This window comes from Galendromus occidentalis, unplaced genomic scaffold (assembly GCF_000255335.2).
Source record: "Galendromus occidentalis unplaced genomic scaffold, Mocc_1.1 scf7180000077446, whole genome shotgun sequence".
NCBI lineage: Eukaryota > Metazoa > Arthropoda > Arachnida > Mesostigmata > Phytoseiidae > Galendromus > Galendromus occidentalis.
The window spans coordinates 190858-209359 of record NW_003805434.1 but is presented as its reverse complement, the minus strand read 5'-3'; the positions used below and the strand labels follow the sequence as shown (position 1 = coordinate 209359).

Sequence of the window (18502 nt, the reverse complement as noted above, 5' to 3'; positions counted from 1 at the left end):
CTCGTCGTCGAGACGGCTGCTGTCACAGAAACGACACAATAATGTGCAATGAGAATGCCTTCGGGAGAGGACGTTGCACGACACTCCGGGATCGAAGAAGCTACACCGGTCGATGCTGGCTCGCATTCTTAGCATGGAATGCACGCTCGGACGATGTCGCTCGGCAGACCGGCTCTCCCGAACCCGTTTCAAAGTCGTCACAAAGACGAACCCGTGCATTCGACAATAATGATAGCAGTGACCAACCTCATAGATGAGCTCCGAAAATTCTGGTCGCATACTCTGCATATCTGCTGCAATGAGACGCCGTGATGAAAGATCCGCGCGGGACAAACAAGCGGACGGAGCGCTAATTCGAAAAACACACATCGCCTACATGTAGTTTTCCCGAAACTCACCGGAGTTCATGATGACAGGCCATATCGGAAGTCGATCCCAACGTGAGGCATGTCTTCATGAGAAACGAAGAGGGGATTCTGGGAAGAAAAAAAAGGTGCTCGGCTCAGAATCACTCGACTCAACACCTTTGACTAGCCCGTCAGACCTCCAGTTCTGACTACATACGCATCAGAGTCTCGTGGCCGTGTCGGAGAAAGGATTGGATGCAAACAAATTTAAAGTTTATACGGATCGGTAGATTTATGGAACGACGACGTCGGGACGGCTCTTCAGTCCAAGCGACATCGAGAAAAGATGCAGACGTCAGAGTTCTGTTTTGTCTCAGAAAGTGTTGTATCGCAATGGGTCGCATTAACATTCTCCCGACGATAAATCTAACCTTTAGTCGCGAAGAGCGACCGATCGAGATTGAGTCTGTCCGACGTCCAACGTCAGGAAGAGGCGTTGAACTGACTCCGGGATGCAAAGAAGACCGAGTGACTTACTGAACTCGGGGAACGAAGCTCCGCCAACGCGCGTAGCGTGAATTTTCAGGAGGAAACGCCGGCGCCTGATCTATGGCGGAAGACGTCTTCAATCCAAGAGACTCGTATACATCCGACACCGTGCGAGTCCTCATCAATTCATTGAGGAACGCCGATCGCTCAGACGAAGCTCCGAGAGCTGCCTGAGGACGGCATTGGGCGCATACGGGATTCGTATCCCGGAGGAATTTCTTTTTTCTTCGGCTCGCACGGGTGTTCCCATCCAAACAGCGCACCGATCCGGTCTCGGTTGAGCCCTTCGCCTTTCTTTCGAGCCCCGAGGCCGGATTCCGGGTCGGAGACTCGCCGGAGGTTCGCAAACAAACGGGGAGTCTTTTCTTCAAATGGCGCCGCGAAAGTTTAAATATATTACTTTCAATACGGGAGAAGTGTTTGTGAATCGCATTTTTGGTCTTGTTGTCATCATTGTTGGCTCGTGCGGGGGAGGCAATCGGCGATTCTCGCTCGATTGCTCGCTCGGTCGTTCGTTCGCCCCGTTGGTTCATGCTTGCTTGCTTAATTTGTCTGCCTGCCTGCCTGCCGGCTTGCCTGTCCGCCCGCCTGCCTGCTTGCCGGTCGGGCCTGCCTTCTTGCTCGTTCTTGCTTGACTGGGCCTCCTGAGGAATTCTCCTTCTCGTTTAGAGCTTCTGCTTCGCTTTTTGATTCTGGTGATCTTCGTTCGTCGGTGCCTTGTAGCTGCTCGCCCAACCAACCAGTCGGTCGGTCAGTCAGTCCATCCCATTTGTTCGTCTTTCCGTCGGTCGGTCGCCAAATCAGCCGGTCGGTCGATCGGTCAAGCAGGGAGATAAGCGATTTTGCGGCGTTCTCGTGCGATTCCGGAAAAATTCCCGCCTCCGAGACCGTAAGAGAAGGCTGACGCTTAGGAGCGAACTCAATTGAAATTATTACGTACATATACCATGTCGTATAGGCCGCTCCGACGACGATGGGACGACGCCTGGCCCGAGCGGAGAGTGTTTTTGTTGTCTGCTCAGAGAGAGGAAGTGAACCCTTCTCACACTGCATTAACCCTGTAATCAACTTCCGATCCGGGGATCCCAGTTGCGGCTTTGTAACGAAGCGAATGTAGATTCCTAACCGGGTCCTTCCGACTTGCCCAGAGCCGCTTCGCTATCGGCATTGGAGCTACGCGGGCGGCCGGCGGCGTTGGTATTCGAAGAACTCTCTTTTCGAGAGGTAAGCTGAATGGATGTTTAATTGGCAAGTCGGTGAGCATCGTGCTGATCAAGTTGTACACGGCGTATCTTGTATGGGTGTACACAGGAACGAACCCGGAGGTACGGACGCAGAAAAAGGAAGGGAGGCAGGAAGTAAGAGCGAAAGAAGAAAAAAACACACCGGATGGGTAAAAGAGGCGGGTTGGGCAAAGCAGTTCCTCAGTCAGAATTAATTTCTGACGTTCTTGCGGCGGTGGCGGCAGTGGGAGTATCATCCTTAAATAACACATCGAGCTCGCTTGGGTAGAAGACAGCGAGACGAGGATGCGAGGAGCCTTCAGTCGAAAATCGTGATCCGGCCGGATTCATCACTCGTTGACCTGTTAATGCTTCGGTCGGCGCGCGTCGTACCGCTCGAACAACTCTTATAATTAGAGCCGAACCTGACTTGCAAAAATCTCAGCGAGTCCTCCTTTCTGAGTTGTTTTTTTATTCAGTGATGAAATATCTGCGTCACGCACAAGACTTATCACTCACAATCAGACTGGGATGCGGGACGACTCGCGATAGCCAACGGCGGACTTCTCTTTTTCCCACCGTCCCGTCGGGGGGAGGTTCGGACACCGCTGGCGCGGATGATTCGCGCTGCGTACTCGAAAGTTGGTTGAGATGAAAGACCAGAGATCGAGGTCCAGAGTCGAGGATCTTACCACGGACCGAAGCGGAGGCCGAAAATGGCGCCGCTGGCACCGCATTGTCGTCGAGCGCTGACAGGAATGCTTCCTGTATCTCCGCTTTCATCGAGCATTGCTGTGTGTCATCCTCGCTTTCATCGATCGCCCGCGATGAGCAACGAAAGGGAATCGGAGAGCGATTGGACGAAGAACGCACATCGACACCTGGTCTTACTCAACCGGAGTCACCGAGGTGCGAGATCGAGTCCGGGGTTTGAGGAGAATTTCTAGAAGTCTCGACTGGCTGCGATGGATTCTCCGAGCGGAATGGATGGAAAGCCTCGGTTGTTTGAGGTTCGACGGCGGAATTGCGTCCGATCATGGCGGATAATTCTGATGACCCGGTGACTCCGGCGACCGGGGAGTCCTCCGTTTATGAAGCGAAAATGTGTGAATGCTACCCGGAATGCTCGTGTGGCCCCAAACGGATGGTCTACTTCGCTAGGTTCAAATATCAATCACGGCATCGCGGTCCGAATCAGACTGTGAGACATAGCGAAACGTATAGAAATATGAAACGAGGAACGAATCGAGAAAAAGGAATAAAGCGACGTTTTCTGAGTTATTGCGCCAAGCCGAGATTTGAGGAATTCATTTCATCTGGTTCCATCCAAAAGCGTCCGTCCGAAAGTCGCAGAAGAATCTCTTCCGACGGGGAGGAAGTACTCTTGACGGCGGTAGGTAGGTAGATGCTTCTTGCGACCGGATCTTGTCACCGTAACATATCGCTGTTCGTCGTTGGAGTCTGGACGCTGAATCATAGCTCGATCTTGATCCGATTCTCGTTGCTCGGCGTTGTTCACACAGTCTTGTTGCGTTGTTACCTTAGCTGCTCGTTTCTCCAAACAGTGTTCGTACGGCAGTGTTGGCGATGGTGGTCGTAGCCGCCGCCGCCGCCACAGCATCTCCGGCGGCAGCAGCAGCGGCGGCGTAGAGCGTTCCGGTCCGCCTCCGCCACAAGGCATTCGAGGAATGTTTGCTGCTCGTTCGCCCCCTCGTGTTCTCACTCTTCTACGTTTCTTCTGCTTTTTCTGCTTCAGCTTTTCTCCTCCCGCTGCTGCCTTAACTAAGCCGCGGCAGCAGCAGCAGCTGAGAGAAGCGTCGCCGCTCCTCGCGAGCCTTGTCGTTGACGCGGAGGTACAAACCGGGTCTTTTCTAAAAGGTGAAGCGTTAGCGAGGGGGCTCGAGCGCCAGGCGGACCCCGTCCCGAAAGCTAATTATTGAGAGCGGTGTTGGAGCAATTGGGTTTCTGGAAATGGAGTCCGCGCATTCGAAAACGCGTTGTCATGTCGAGTCAGTCCAACAAGAATCAGCCGTTCATCAGATTTATTTCGCGACAATTAAAGTCGAGGGACCTTCTGAATGAACACATGCATGAATAGAACGACGTCTAACGAGACGTCAACGCTTTTGACGGCGACGACAAGCGTCGTCATTGACATCGTTTGCTCCCACCGGAGCCACTGATGGTGTTTTCGCACCGGGTCGCTCTCGCATCGATGATAATAATGGTTTCAGCGGCCGGGGCCGCCGTTTCGATGGCCGTCGTCATCTTCACCGTAATCTCTGAGAGCAGAACCCTCAGATAACGGATCGACGCGAGTATACGTCCGGGAAGGAATTATTGACGGCGCTCTGATTGCGCGTCACCTCTCCCGAAGCTGAGCGGGCGTAGCCTGAACCTTGCCGGGCAGTGGGCCCACAGTTGGTCGACGTATGCTGCGCGTATCCGCTTCGCTGCTGCTGCTGCCGCCGACGTCGGCATCCGCTGCTGCGGTGGCGGCAGTTGTTGAGGGACAATGTTGGAGATAGTTTTATGTATTTTTCTGTGCGCCAGGTAGCGCTACGAGCGTCCGTTGCCCATAGCGTGCCGTGGCTGCTCCGAAGCGGTCCCGTATCGCCGCCGCCGCCACCGCCAACACCGCCACCGCGCTGTTTCACAGAAGTGAACTACCGCCGCCGCCACCGCAACGACAGCGCCATCTATCGTTACGACGGAATTGATGACTGCTTGCCTTGGCTGGCTGCTTGCTTCGGCTCGCTTCGGTTCGGTGCTCTGCTGAACGGCGCGGCGTGTGTGTTGCCGCCGGGTGGGGGAGAGGGCCTCATTCAGTCATTCAGGCAGTCGTCGTCCGGCGGACGGCAGAACTTGAAGCAACAAACGACACCAACCTGCTGCCATAGTAACAAGTTGCGTTGGCTTAACAGTGCTCACTACCTCACTCACTCGTCGGCTGGTTGTTCCGCAGAGCGACCGTCACTTCGCCGAGGGAAACACAGGCTCGCAGGAACTAGTGTTGTGTTGCCCACCGAGTGGTAAGCAAGCGAACGTGCGTCCTACGGTGTGCCGAAAGTATCTCCAGAGAAGACTCTCTGCCGAACTCTCCGTGTTCCGTCTCGAACTGGAATTTCTCGTGCTCGGCTGTACCGTTAGTGCACCTTGGCGTTGGACTCGATCGAAGGACACTGCTCAATTATTTTCATTCTGTCCGCTCGCTCGTCGTGAACCAGAGCATGGATTACTCAAATGAGAGCGGGCTACTCTAAAACGAAGTCGACCACGAGCGGCACCTGCCTGAAGTTGTCAGTTCCGATAAAATGAAAATCGACGAGGACGATAGCTCAAAAATGGATTACTCGCAGTATCAAGGGCCACCCCCGACGAGTAAACGACTCGTCATGGCGCAGTATCAGCTGCCCCCGCAGAGAGCGAACAAGGTGAGTTTCTAGAGTTTTCGATGAACGAGTCATACGGGGGAATCCCCGGATCGGAGTCCTTGTGCGTAATTCGACACAACTATGTGAAAAACTCATTCATGATCGCGCCAGCTTCGACAAATCGAAGACTTGTGGATTAGTTCCGCCAGAAATCATTGTAGTATATGAATGAACGTCATTCGATAATACCTCGATTCACTCGTATCCATTGACATTTACGCGCGCAGACACACATGTTCACGGGCCTATTTGACAGAACGTCGAGTCATTCATCAGAAATCCGGATCGAAAGCGGGGTTCCGTCGACGACTCAAATCCTCCGTCGTTTGACGTTTTTGTAACAGTCCCCTGGCAATGTCGTGATTTTCTGGATCGGAGCTCACGGCATCTGCTGTGCAAACCCACGGTAGCTTTTTGGTATGCGGCTGTTCGGTCCCTTTAATTTTATCTCGGGACTTTCGGAAGTCCGGACTAGTCTCGAAACGCCCCACTCTACATATTTATTAGGTAGATTTCAATCGATGTGATTATCACTGATTCGATGGTGACAGCAATCGTTTTGAGGCGGTGAGAGCTCTCTCGAGGATCCCTAAGAACCGCCGCCGTCTCATTTTCGGTGTGTGGTGATCTGACTGAGATATGTCCCGAAAAAACGATTGTCATCTTTCGTTGCTAGCGGATTCCACGACGATCTGGGCAGTCGCCGCCGCCATCAGCACCATAAGCCGTGGTACTCCACCTCCCACACCGGCACGGCACCTACTCACTGACTCGGTGCGACGACCGAATGGCTGGGAACGCATTCTTCCTCTTCGTGAATGAATTATACAAGCGTTCTGATTATCGGGCGAGCGCTTCCACCATCGGAGCAGAAGCTCGAACTAACGAGACCTTCGTCAGACATAACGGCGGACCCATGAATGGTGACACAGTTCGAAGACGGATTCCGAAAGCTTCTCAATCAGTGGGTTTTCGGCGAGACGAAGTGCACGTTTTTGGATGAAGGAGTGAAATTGAAGAATGACTCCAGTCGCTGGTCTTAATTCTGGGGGAAAATTTTCTTTTCCGTTTTGGATCTTTCCCAGAATTAGCTCTCCGAACGAATTTTCATGCGTAGTTTGGAGTCTCACATGGTCATTGCGAATTTTGTTCGCCACTTAGATGGCTGCGTATTCTCTAACTTTGTTAACATTTCCGGATGGCGCGATTGGTGCTTATATTACTTGCGACTGATTCTTTTTTTTTCTCTCCACGCTCGCCGCACCACCTTCCCGACTGAATCGAGGGAAACCGAATGTTGTTGTTTCACGCAGCACTCGGAATAATTCTCAAGGCTGAGGCAAATGCTGAGAATCCCCCGGGAACTATGCGGAAATATAGTCTGCTGTGTGAATAGATTGATGGACGAACGGATGGATGCGAGGAAGCATGATGGATTGACGGAGAACGATCGGGAAACACTCCCTTGCAGGGACATCCGAGCCGCCACGCAGAGCGAGCTGCTCGGATGGAGTTTGGGAATTCGAAATTACATCGGAAACTACACCGACGGCGGCAGACAAGAAGCGAGGAGTTTTTTTTGTATTCTCGATCAGAAATCACGTTTTTAGCTGTGTGAACAACTTGTTAGACGGTGGGAGTAGTTACTGACATCGACGGTCGGCGAATTCCGATTTTAGTCTCTCCTTCCCTGGTTCGTGTCTCCTGACCCGACGTTCCCGTCGTCGACGCCACCGCCGCGCCGGTGTTGTTATTATTATCATTACTCCATCAGCAGCTGCAAACGACAATGAGAACTAAGAGGTTTTAATGATGAGAGACGGTCAGCCATGTGTGGACCAGCAGCGCACTCGTCTGATCGCATTACAGTACCGTGAGGGTTCTGGACGATTTTAGTTTTTGCGGAAGGAAATTCCCTCCTCGACGCTTCAGGCTCGCGGGGACGGATACTCCGGAACGCTAACGACAAGTTCGTGTGAGCGACCCGGCATCCGATGAATGAGCAGGAGAACGGAGCGAAGCTGCTTGTTAAGACATTTACTTGTAGCATTCATTGTCGTCTTTTACGTAGTATTTGCGGTGGTGGTTGGCCGACGCCGCGCAGTTGCCCCTTCACCTGACAAACGGCGAACGACAAACGATCGACGGCAGTTTTGAGCAAATGCTTTTAGTGTGGGGGCCTCTTCTCTTCTTCCGATGACTCTATCCGACGACAGGAACAACATCTTCCATGACGACGAAAACGATGCTGATGGACTATTTTTTTTCGGCTTTTCATCAATCCACTTTTCAACGACGACAGTGCCCTCCTAAGTAGCTTCTCCCTCCATCCCGTCAACACCATCTGACAACTGCCCGAACCATGATCATAAATTGCCGATTAAACGAATCGGACTCTCGGAGGGGAAGATTCGGAAAGTGCGCGCTGTCGTGAGGATCCGCTGACTTGAGGAAAAATCATCGCCTCGAGTGAATCTGGCAGAAAAGTCCATGAAAGGGCCAGACGACATGCGAGTGCGAAGACGACTTTTGATTTTCTCTAATGGATGCAACAATGAAGTTTGTGTAATCTCTTGACTGGCGCGCGCTGATTCTTGGATAAACGAGCGGTTCTTGAAAATCAAAACATTTCAACACACGCGAGAGCTCCTCGTGGCCACATGGTGGTCCGGACAGCCTCATTCAGTCGCTTTCGGTAATAGAACCAAAGAGCAAGACAATGAAATGAACAAAACTGAAAGGCTTCAGTCAGTGGACCTTCTTCAGGGAATTCTGATTGAGCTGTGTGGAACGTTCCCCTCTCGCTTGCGGTTCGGATCCTCCGCTATCGGAACTGAATAGGTAGAGGGAACGTTTAGCTTATCGGCGAGGATCTCTTAAGGCAAATGAGAGAAACAGAGCATGTTGTTTAACATATCCGCTGTTTTTTCGTTTTGGTCTACGTCTACGCGGAGCATGTTCGAGCTGGCTGACTGACTGGCTGGTTGGTTGGTTGCTTGGTCGGTGGGTCGGTCGCTTGCTTGACTGGCTACTTGTTCGACAAGCTCCGTTTGGCTGCTACATGCTGATGCTGCCGCAGAAGCGGTTAATGTTTAGCGTAGCGATCGGACGAGTAAAGTAGGCCTCTGGAAGCCATAACACACCACGAGGAACCACACAAAACCAGCTCCGCTCGAAGAAGAAATCAATTGTTACTCCCGCATTCCGACGCTCTCTACGCGCGCTCTCCGAGTGCCTAGATCTCCGACAACAATGTCCGAACTCGCGTCCTCGAGTCTCCGCGCGCAACTCGCACGGAAAGAAGATCCTCGCAAATGACGAGCTCGAGCTTGGTACGGATCCAGGACAGCGGAGCGAACTCGGACCGGCTGATTTAAAAGGTACTCAGTAGTTCTTAAATAGAGTCAATACGTTGCGGACCGATTGTTTGTGCTGGTGACTGAGTGAGTGAGTGTCGGTGGCGTAGTGGCATCCCCATCATTGGTGGCAGTGGTGGCCGTCTACGGCAGCAGCAGCAGCAGCAACCTGCTCGGAGAGTTCTCAGGAGCCTCTCTTTGTTTCTGTGGACTCTGCGATCGGCCTCTCGTTTGGCTGTTAGCATCACCTTGAATGGAGTTGGGAACTTGGAGTCGGTGGCCCGGACAGACAGACGGACCAAAAGGCCGGGGGGAGGGGAGTGGGGCTACTTCCTGCCCATTCAGAGAACGATCCACACCAAGATAGACGGATGAACGGTCGGACAGACAGACCGCCGGAGGAGCGAACGAACAAACGAACGAGTATAGGAGGCAGGCATCCAAACAAGCAAGCAGCCTGCCTGCCAACCAACCGAGCTACCCAGTAAAAGGCAGAGCGAGCGCCCCCGTTTGAGATTCGGATTCAGCAGCAGGAGCAAAAGCAGCCGGCGCCTCGTAGGTCCTCTGGTTCACAGAAGCCTCGACCGACCGATAGTCGTCGACGACGACGAAGACGACCGCCGCCACCAACGCCACATTCCATTCTGGTTTCTCTTGTTGTCGTCGTCGTCGTCTCCGCCGCCGCCACCGCCGTACTCAGTCAAACTACTGCTTCTCTTCCTTCGCCTCCTCAAGATCCTACTTGCTATGGCCTGTTCCAACCAGCCCGAACAGTGACCGGCAAGCAGTCGAGCTTGCTCAAACAGCACCAGCCGTGGTGGTGTTGGCGGCGACGACGACGACGACAGCACAAGAAGAAATAGTAGTTCAAGCGAAGAATTCTCTCTCGCCTCCGCTGGATCTGGGACAGACAGGGTTCAGCTGTTCGGTCAGCAGAAAATTCAGTCATTCACTCATTCATTCAGTTTGGCCGTCCGACGTTTCGTCGGCCGGTCGGTGGGTCCGCCGACCGGAGTCGGTCGTTGGGTACGTCTTTTCCTCGTTCAGCTCGCTGCGGCGCGACTGTCTCTTAACTGACGCCGCCGTTGAACGGTAGTTACAACAGCGACAGCGGCTTGCAGTGTGAACGAACAATCAGGACGTCAGGTTTGACTCGATGCAGCGGCTATCCCGACCTGGGGAAAACTGCAACGAGCAAGCCGGCCGGCCGACTCGCTCATTTCGTTTGATGGATCTACGCGGAGCGTAATTTATCCCGCTGAAAACTGATTCATTCCGTGTGAATTGTTTTCACAGTCGGACGTGGAGCGAGAGGCAGGTCGCTCCTCGTTAATGAAGCATGGAAAACCCGATCGAATTCGTTCCCAGCAAAACGCAAATCGTAAGGAACGAGAAACAACGCTCGTATGCCATTAGTTCTCCGAAAAATGCCGCTCTGCCGCCTGGCTTGATCTTGGGAGCAGGAGGAGAAGAGGCTCTTTGCCACCGCTGCGTCCGACCACTTGTCGAGGCAAAGCATTCGGAAGGGTGCCGGATCGCAAGACAAAGCTGGAAACAGAGCTCGATACATTTCACCTGCGGTGCGAGCGAGCGATAAGATGCTCATAAAATAAACGAAGCGGGCGAACCGCTTCATCAAGAGAGCTGGGAGCCGCGTATTGTCTAAGTAAGTGTTTTTATTCATCTATTTTCCTCCTGGGGCGAGAAGTTCCCGGTAATTTTTTGGTTTCAAGGTGGGGCGTTCGCGCGCTCATTTATGTAAACGTCAGCTCGTTCACCCTTCCTAACGCCCGCACGCTCACTAGCTGCCCACCCGCACTTATACGCTATAGTGACGCAGGCGTCCGTCGAAACAGCGACGGAGAATCATAAGATTTGAGTCGTTAATTTCATTCTATTTAATTATTTTCCCTTGCATCAAGTATGATAACGAGCATGCCATCGAGGCAGGCAGATTTTCTCAAGACCCTCGTCGGACGTGGGAATCAAATGCTACGAAGTTCATCCAACCCGAAGCTCGCCGTTCCCGTTCGTGTTTCCGCGACCGAGTAACGGGCTTCGTTATCGTGGATTGGTAGGATACTCCGCACAAAAAGACCTCGACATTCTTGCGTCGTAATGATTCCGCCCAATCGGTCATGGGCTGGATGTCATCAAACAATGATAAATAATTTATCAATGACCTAGAAGATGGCAGCCCCCTCATGAGGCGTCTTGTACGAATGACAGAATGTTCCCCAACGAACCCCAACCATTGCATTGATTCCCCTTCGAATTCTGGGCTGCTAACCCTGGAATTGGGGAATCACCGGAAAAAAAATTCGAGACAGCTCGAATACTCAGTCGCCGAGCTCGCTGCGGAGGAGGAGGATCCGAATTACCCCCCGAAACGCAGCTCGACTCGGATCCTGTCCGCATACGGATCTCTGCATTTTGCGTGATGTAACGTAGACATGTCGTGCGTGACTCTCCGCAGATTTTCGACTGCGCGTCCGTAGAGTCTGGGGTTGACGATTGCTTGAAGCCTCGCGCATCCTGGTCGGTCGGGACGCTGCCGGCGGCGACGTGGTCGGCCCGGCAGCTCCTCCTCCGCCGCTGCCGTCGCGTCGCCACCACGGTTACCCCACGCCGCTACCGTGACGCTATTTTCGGTGTGAGCCGACGAGCGAGAAGTTTCCCCCCGAGTCGTGTTGCGTAACTCAGTCAGTTGTGCGCTGAGCTCCGTCGCCGATCCCAGCGATGAATCGATCTGCTCGAACTCGGTTACATTGAGAGCGGCCTTGAGAGTCGGTGTCTGAGCTCCATTCTCAAAACTGAGAACAGAACTCGAGCCTGGTTTGTAGGCACATCATAGTCGTCGTCGGCGGCCGGCCGGCCGGCTACCCCTGCTCGATAGTGTCAGCTGGCGTCTGCCATGTTGTCGTGGCCCGATCAAGCGGTCGGCCAACTTCTCCTCGTGTTCTCGATCTCCTCAACAAGAGCAGTAGCGGCGGCGTCAACAGCAGATTCTCTTTGGGCTCTGTTCTGAACTTCGACCCTCTCCGCATCCGGTGAACGCTCACCCTGGGTCGCCACCGCCTTGAACCCCCTCCTCGCCTCTCGTCAGAGCATAGAGAGTCTGGCAAGCGACCTGACGGTATCCTCTGCCACACTAGCTTCTAGTAGATTGCTGCCAGTCCGTGTCCCTCGTCCAGTGTCTCGTGTCTGTCGGCAGGCGAAATTTCTTTGTTTTTGCGTCTCGGGGGGATCGTCTCCTCCTCCTCGTACTCGGTTGCCTGTCGCTCGAACAAGGAGCGAGCACGGGCCCGAGCCCCAGTCCCAGTCGTTAACGCCTCGCTAGAGAACTCCGTGGACCAACCGAGCGCTCGGTCGGTCGTTCCTAGCACAAGTGTCTCATGGAGAGTGCTCACTGCTGAAGCTCGAGAGCTTCGCACGGTGCAAGTGCTGGAATAACCTGTGGAATACGGTGCCGATCACAAGCTCGTGACATAGGGAACATGCCTTCGGATTTCGGAAACTTCAATTACGGTCGACCCCGATGCGCTGAATCGCTTCCACGGGTCCCTCCGTACAGCAGTATGCACGACGTGCTTTCGGTGCCGGCGTCCGCCTACTCGAGGAAATACAGAAGAGACGTCGAGCAGCCCTTGAATTGTGCTAATCTGGCGTCCATGAGCACAGTGCATTCCTCGGCAGCAGCAGCAGCGGCGGCGGCTGCCGGTTCTACCGCTCCCGGAACTTACTTCGGGGTAGTGGGTCGATCGCAGACTTCAGCAAATTTCTTTGGTCACAAGTCTCTGAGCGCGACGACACACATGACAGCAGCCACCGCCATGAAAAGCCAAACTCTGGGAAACTATGGAAGAAGTTCGACGACGGCTCCTCAAAGGAGCTCCATGGGGCACCTCCTCGAGAAAGCACAAGGAAATGCGTTTGATGACTTCTTTGTTCCGAGTAGAGCGGCTTCTAAATCGACCCAATACATTGTGGGTCGACAGACTTCGTCGAGACCGAATCATGTCTGTTATAGTTTACAAGTAAGTTCACAGTGAGGTCTTCTTGTTCATTCATTCGTTCTAGCTGGTTCCGTTTGTCGTTTTTTTTTCGGAGGAAATCGCCGGGTGCACCCCGATATCGGCTTGTTATTTTCCCTAAATCCCCCGTTTCAAGCTCGTTTGCCTCATGAGCGAAAAGGCACCGTCTTGTAATATTTGTCGATGTTTTCACCGCTAAAGCACCTAGAGCGGCTCCCGGTAATCACGATCGTCGACTTGAACTTCCTAAGCGGTAAAAAATGCTTTTTCTCAAGTGAACTTCTGACGCCCTCAATGACAGCTGCTCGGTTGGGAAATACGAGCACCAAATCGAGATATCCTTAAACACAATGCTTCAAATCGGCGCCACCGGCTCTGGTGCCGGTGGTCGTCGTCGCACACTACATAGTATAGAATGAGCTTGAACTCCGAGTTGCGATTTTGCGAGTTGTCAACGAGAGGTCTCAGGAGCGAATGGAACTACAAGCGACACTGAAATGTCGGCAAGGGTCGTAGTCGACGTAACAAACTGTAGCTACCGTCTGTTCACGATTCTGCAGCTAGGGTCCAGTTTCTCACGGACGGCTTCGTAGCGTCCCGAGTAACCTCATTTCAATCAAGCGTTCGAGGAATAAGAATCGCATGGCTTTCTCATCGAGCGTTCGCTCCATGATCCTATCGAACGCTAGCTCGTTCGTGGATCGATAACGTTGAGTCACTCATTCAAAAGTCACTCGGTGTACACCTTTGCTTTTTTGAGCCAAAAAATTGAATGTCACTGGCCGGCGTGCCAGCCGGTCCGTCCGCCCGCCCGTTCGTCCGTCTGCCAGCAACAGTTACGCGAGTTTGAGCCTCCCGGTCCGTGCATCCTCCCTCTGCTGTGTGTCGGACGGGTAACCATGCGTGTCCACCACGACTCCACCCGCTTCGCCTTTCCGGTACTCATGCTTAGGTCCGGCTTTCTGGTGCGCTGCTCGCTAGCTGGCTGGCTGGCTCGCTTGCTCAGTCAGTCGCTCGCCTGGTTGATTCATCTGCTGACGGACTTTCTACATCCGCTATCCGCAGGCCGGCAAGACACATTAACCAGAAGATGAATAAGAGGGAGTCGTAGTCGTCGACGACGGCGGCGAGAACGATGAGAAGAAAAAATACGATACCCAAAGCGGGCCACCGCCTTCGTCCGCCATTTCGAGAATCCGTGCTAATGCGTGCGCGCCCACAAATGCATACGTTCACAAACGACAGACAGAGAAAAGTTCAACCCGCTGTAGCAATCTCAAAAAAGGAAAAAAAATCTCGTGCACCACGCGAAAAGACTCCCCGCGATGTCGGCATCGAGAGCCTTCGCATCCGACGTGTACGTCGACGTAACAATCGCTCCACACCTTTTACGAGCGGCGAATTCTTACGACTTGCGAAAATGCTCCATGACGCGTCATCGATGTGGCTCGATCCGATACGACCATTTCGGAAGCATCGCTGCTTTCGCTGATTCATCTAATCGGATTTGGAATACTAGAACTGAGACTTTCCTTATCGGTCGATAATTCCGCATGATGAGCGTGAGAAATTTCTCGCTCAAGTCTTCTCAAAAGGCAACTGTCAGCAAGTCGTATCGACTTTCAGCGGATTCTCGAATTGCAAGACCGACGGCGTTGCATCGTTTCTAATGGAAACACCTTTCTGCTTTCCAGTGCCCATGCCAACCTTCAGCCCCGAACACTGCCCTCGCTACGAGAGCGCCTTCAGTGCCGTTGGAAACGGTCCCTCTGTCGGCGTACTACCCCAGCCCCGACCTCGAGAAGTACCGGAGACCTGTCGAGTCCCCGAAGCTCAGCGAGTCACAGAACTCCCTCACGAACGCCTCTCAAGACAACGCCAACCGCATGGGGAGTTCAAATGGGCATCCAACGTTCCTCAACTATCTGCCCCCGCCCGCCTATCACGCGACTCAGCAATCCAGCGGCGGAGTTTCCAGCATTCATTACTTCGATCTGTCGGAGACTTCGTCAGAAGCTTCGACGAGGATCGCATCGAGGATGAGCTCGGACCACAACGTTACCCAGTCGACGGAGAACGACACCCATCACCTCACGAAAGCCCCTTATACCATCACCAAGGGAATGGTGCCCGTCAAGAAGGATAGGTGAGCGAGAATAATTTTTTCCCCCCAAAAACCACCCGGGAAATTGTCGATTCTCTCGCGAGCGGAACGAGAGAGGAAATTCTCTCGTTATCCGAACGAATGGTAATGCCGTGATCGATGACGATATTCTAAAATCTCTCTTTCTGAATTCCAGCCTTTATCCGTCATCCGGAAAATCCGTCGAACCAACACGGCTCACACCGATTCGGGCGGTTCTCTATTCTTCTGCTCTGATCGCTCTGTTCACAGCGTTGTGTGTGGTATTGCTCGTCGTCTCGCAGTCGATCCCGTCGCACTGGCAAGAGAACGGACTGCGATCAGCGAACGAATTTTCACCGTTCCTCGAGGAAGGCTCACTTTCGGTCGTACCTGCTCCGACTGATCTAATGGACAGATCGCAGGTCATTATCGTCAACCGCCATAATCCGTCGACGTATCAGCAGCAAGCACAACAACTATCCGATCTTCTGACAGTCGTGTCCGCCTACAACGCGACCCAAACCGACGCCGCGTTTCCTACTCAACTAGTCTCTGAAGAATGTTCTGCCGCCGACAATTTTGGATATCGGTCCGGCGATCCGTGCATCGCGGTAGTTTTCCGACCGAACCCGAACTTCATTCCTGTCGCTACCAAAGAAGGAATTCTGGAATTGGAGTGCTTGTGCGAAAATCGACACGTTCGGATCGGTTATTCGCCCTTCCGAGGCTTCCCGTTGCGCTTCTTCCCGCGAGGGCGGAACGCGTCCCCGCTTCTGGCCATGTTGAAATTCACCGATTTGCCGTTCAAGACCGAACTCAGGATATCGTGCGGCCTCGCAGGAGCCTCGAACGTAGACCGTCGGAAAGATAGAGTCAGCTTCCAGATAATGGTCATCTAAAATCAGCCTATGATTCGAACACCGATCGGCTGAAAGGATGCTGGCTCGAATGGAAGGCGCCAAGAGTAAAAAAGCTATCTCCCCAAAGAAAACTGAAATCGGATAGATAGACCAATGGATGGATGGATGCGTGAACGAATGAAAGGACGACCCGGGACGCAGATGACCGAGGAAATCACACAAACAGACCAAGTGAAATATACGTCGCAACACATTCTCTAAAGTAATATAAGAAAAGAACGCAGTTGAAGTGTATGTAAATATCCCTAAAATAAGTTCAAAGCTGTCCGTCTTCGCCAATCGGACATTGTACAATCAAACGATGTAAATAATATGCAAACAAAATAAACCTGCTATTTATTTTTGAAAAATTAGATGATGATGTTTTTCTTCTTTCCTTCACGGCGGGGGTATGTTTCGACACTCGCGATACGCCTTCCGCGCTCGTCGTCTTTCCTAATGTTTTCACGAGATAAGGCTCACGAGAACAGGTAAGAACGCCATGAGCACCGTGCGCAAGAATCCTCCAGACGCTCCCGAAGACACGAAGACCACGGGAGACTCGCCGCCGATACCGCAGCACTCGCCCTTGTGTATCGGCTCTATGCGAATACATTTGTCCCTGACGATTAGAGGTACGACCTCGGACAGCCTTAGACCTGCGACGAAGGGAAACAAGAAAACTGAGTGTTCGAGCCGGCCATGTAGGAAATCTAGGTGGATTCGGTTCCCTGATGAATAGAGTTGCTCCATGGGAGGACATCTCTTTCCCGAAATAAGGACAATGCCCGCGCGGACATCGGGACGAAAAGCGGACACCGAAAGCGGAATCTCTTCTCCATGTTTTCTGCCCTTTCCATGGAATCAATCCAAGTCTCCACCTATTTTCCCAATGAGCAACACTCGGGTGAACTTCGAAGTCCATAATCGATCGTTCAGAGACAATCCGCTGAGGAGCAAATTCCCGACGCAACCCCTGGCCCATGCTCGTGCAGTCGAATAGCGCAGAAATTCAATTTTTTTTGTCGAACTGAAAAGGTATTTGCTCGGAAATTCCTGGAAGCGGACATGTTCTAGAGACCCTTGAGGAAGCGGACAAGAAAGAGCCTGGCCTCCCATGTAGCAACTCTACTGATCAATGATTCTCGGAGCGGGGAGTTTCATTCATATCAGTTCTATATCTCACGAGGTTTCACCTGCGAAGTAGGAGGGAGCATCGCACTTGGACGAGTGGAGGAAGCTCTCATATTGGGAAGCCGACCCGGAATCGTCGGCTCCGTACCGCCAAAGCCAGTTATGATAGCAATCGCAGCTGAATCTGTTGTTCAGAACACTGAACGATCTCATACCAGCCTGTAACAGTCATTTAATGTTTATCAATCTGTTCCGTGAAGATGTTGAGCGAATATTACACGGGCTCTCCGTTTTCCCCTATCGGCCACTGAGAGGAGGAGGTTGGGAGCTCGATTTCTAAGGAATTTCACTCTAGAACGCGAGCGCGCACGGGTAAGAGCGTGAGGTTATGTGAATGCACAGAAAAATTCGGAGGAATGCCGACCTTTGAATGGAAGTCCAATCCCTTCTCCGCAATTCTGCCGAATGTGTTGTGGTCGAGATGGATTTCGCTGATGTCCCCCATGTGATAGAAAGTCTGGAAAATGGTTAGCAGTGCGGTTCAGACTTCGGAAAGACTTCGACAGATATCGACACTCTAATGAAAGCTCACCTCCGCTCCCACGAGCCTGAGCCTGTTGTTCGTCACCGAGAGCGTTTTGATCGTCGACGCGAGGAAACTCGCTATGGTCGTGCTGCGGATATCATTCCGGTCGACCTCGACCTGAGAAGACGAGGGACAGACTCAGATAAGGAATCGGGATAGGTCAAGGGTCGAATATGATCCCTTCGGATTTACCTTGCTCACATTGATGAGATTTAGAGCATTTTCTCCTAAAGTGACTGCATCATGGAAATAAGAAGATAGTCATGGAGTACATCCGCGGGGGCGTGAAGAATGTCCGTACAAACCCACGGGATCTCTTTTCACTCACATTCGGAATTTCGGAGAGTAAATTCCTCAGAATCTTCAACGGTCAGGCCTAGTTTTTCAATTTCACCTGTTAAATGGTCGACGAGAAGGACCTGAGATTCTTCTGCACAAAATGAAAAGCGTCTGCAGGATCTCCTCGAAGTCATTCTTTTGTGGTTCCTCCGAGTCCATACCGATTGCGCATCCGATGATTCGGAGCGAGGTACTCTTCTTGAAAATGAGAGATCCAGACTCGACTCTCCCGATCCTCGAGTTCGTAATCAGGAGCTCTTTGAGTGAAATGGGCCCTTCAGATACAGAGAGACGTTTAGAATACAACGACAAACCGACTAAGAATCCTAGCGATCAGCTTCGCTCGCTCTCGACCACGACAAATTCGCGTTCCTGGAACCGGAGTCGAAACCGCGGAGTATCTGAAGTGTCGGACCTTCATCACAAGGGATCTCTGCATTATGGATCTACATGATCCCTTCGTTCCTCGCTGGGAA

The 18502-nt window shown here is 52.5% G+C and overlaps 1 protein-coding gene across 1 annotated transcript; it reads right to left on the bottom strand.

Annotated features, from left to right (window-relative positions):
* Window positions 1-16380: 16380 nt before the first annotated feature.
* LOC100897448 (uncharacterized) lies at window positions 16381-17614 on the bottom strand. Its single transcript, XM_003743403.2, has 3 exons — window positions 17526-17614; window positions 17164-17320; window positions 16381-16626 (listed from the first exon to the last, which is right to left on the bottom strand). Exons 1-3 carry the CDS (start codon window positions 17604-17606, stop codon window positions 16433-16435), a joined length of 432 nt encoding a protein of 143 aa, XP_003743451.2. The 5' UTR covers window positions 17607-17614; the 3' UTR covers window positions 16381-16432.
* Window positions 17615-18502: the final 888 nt, after the last annotated feature.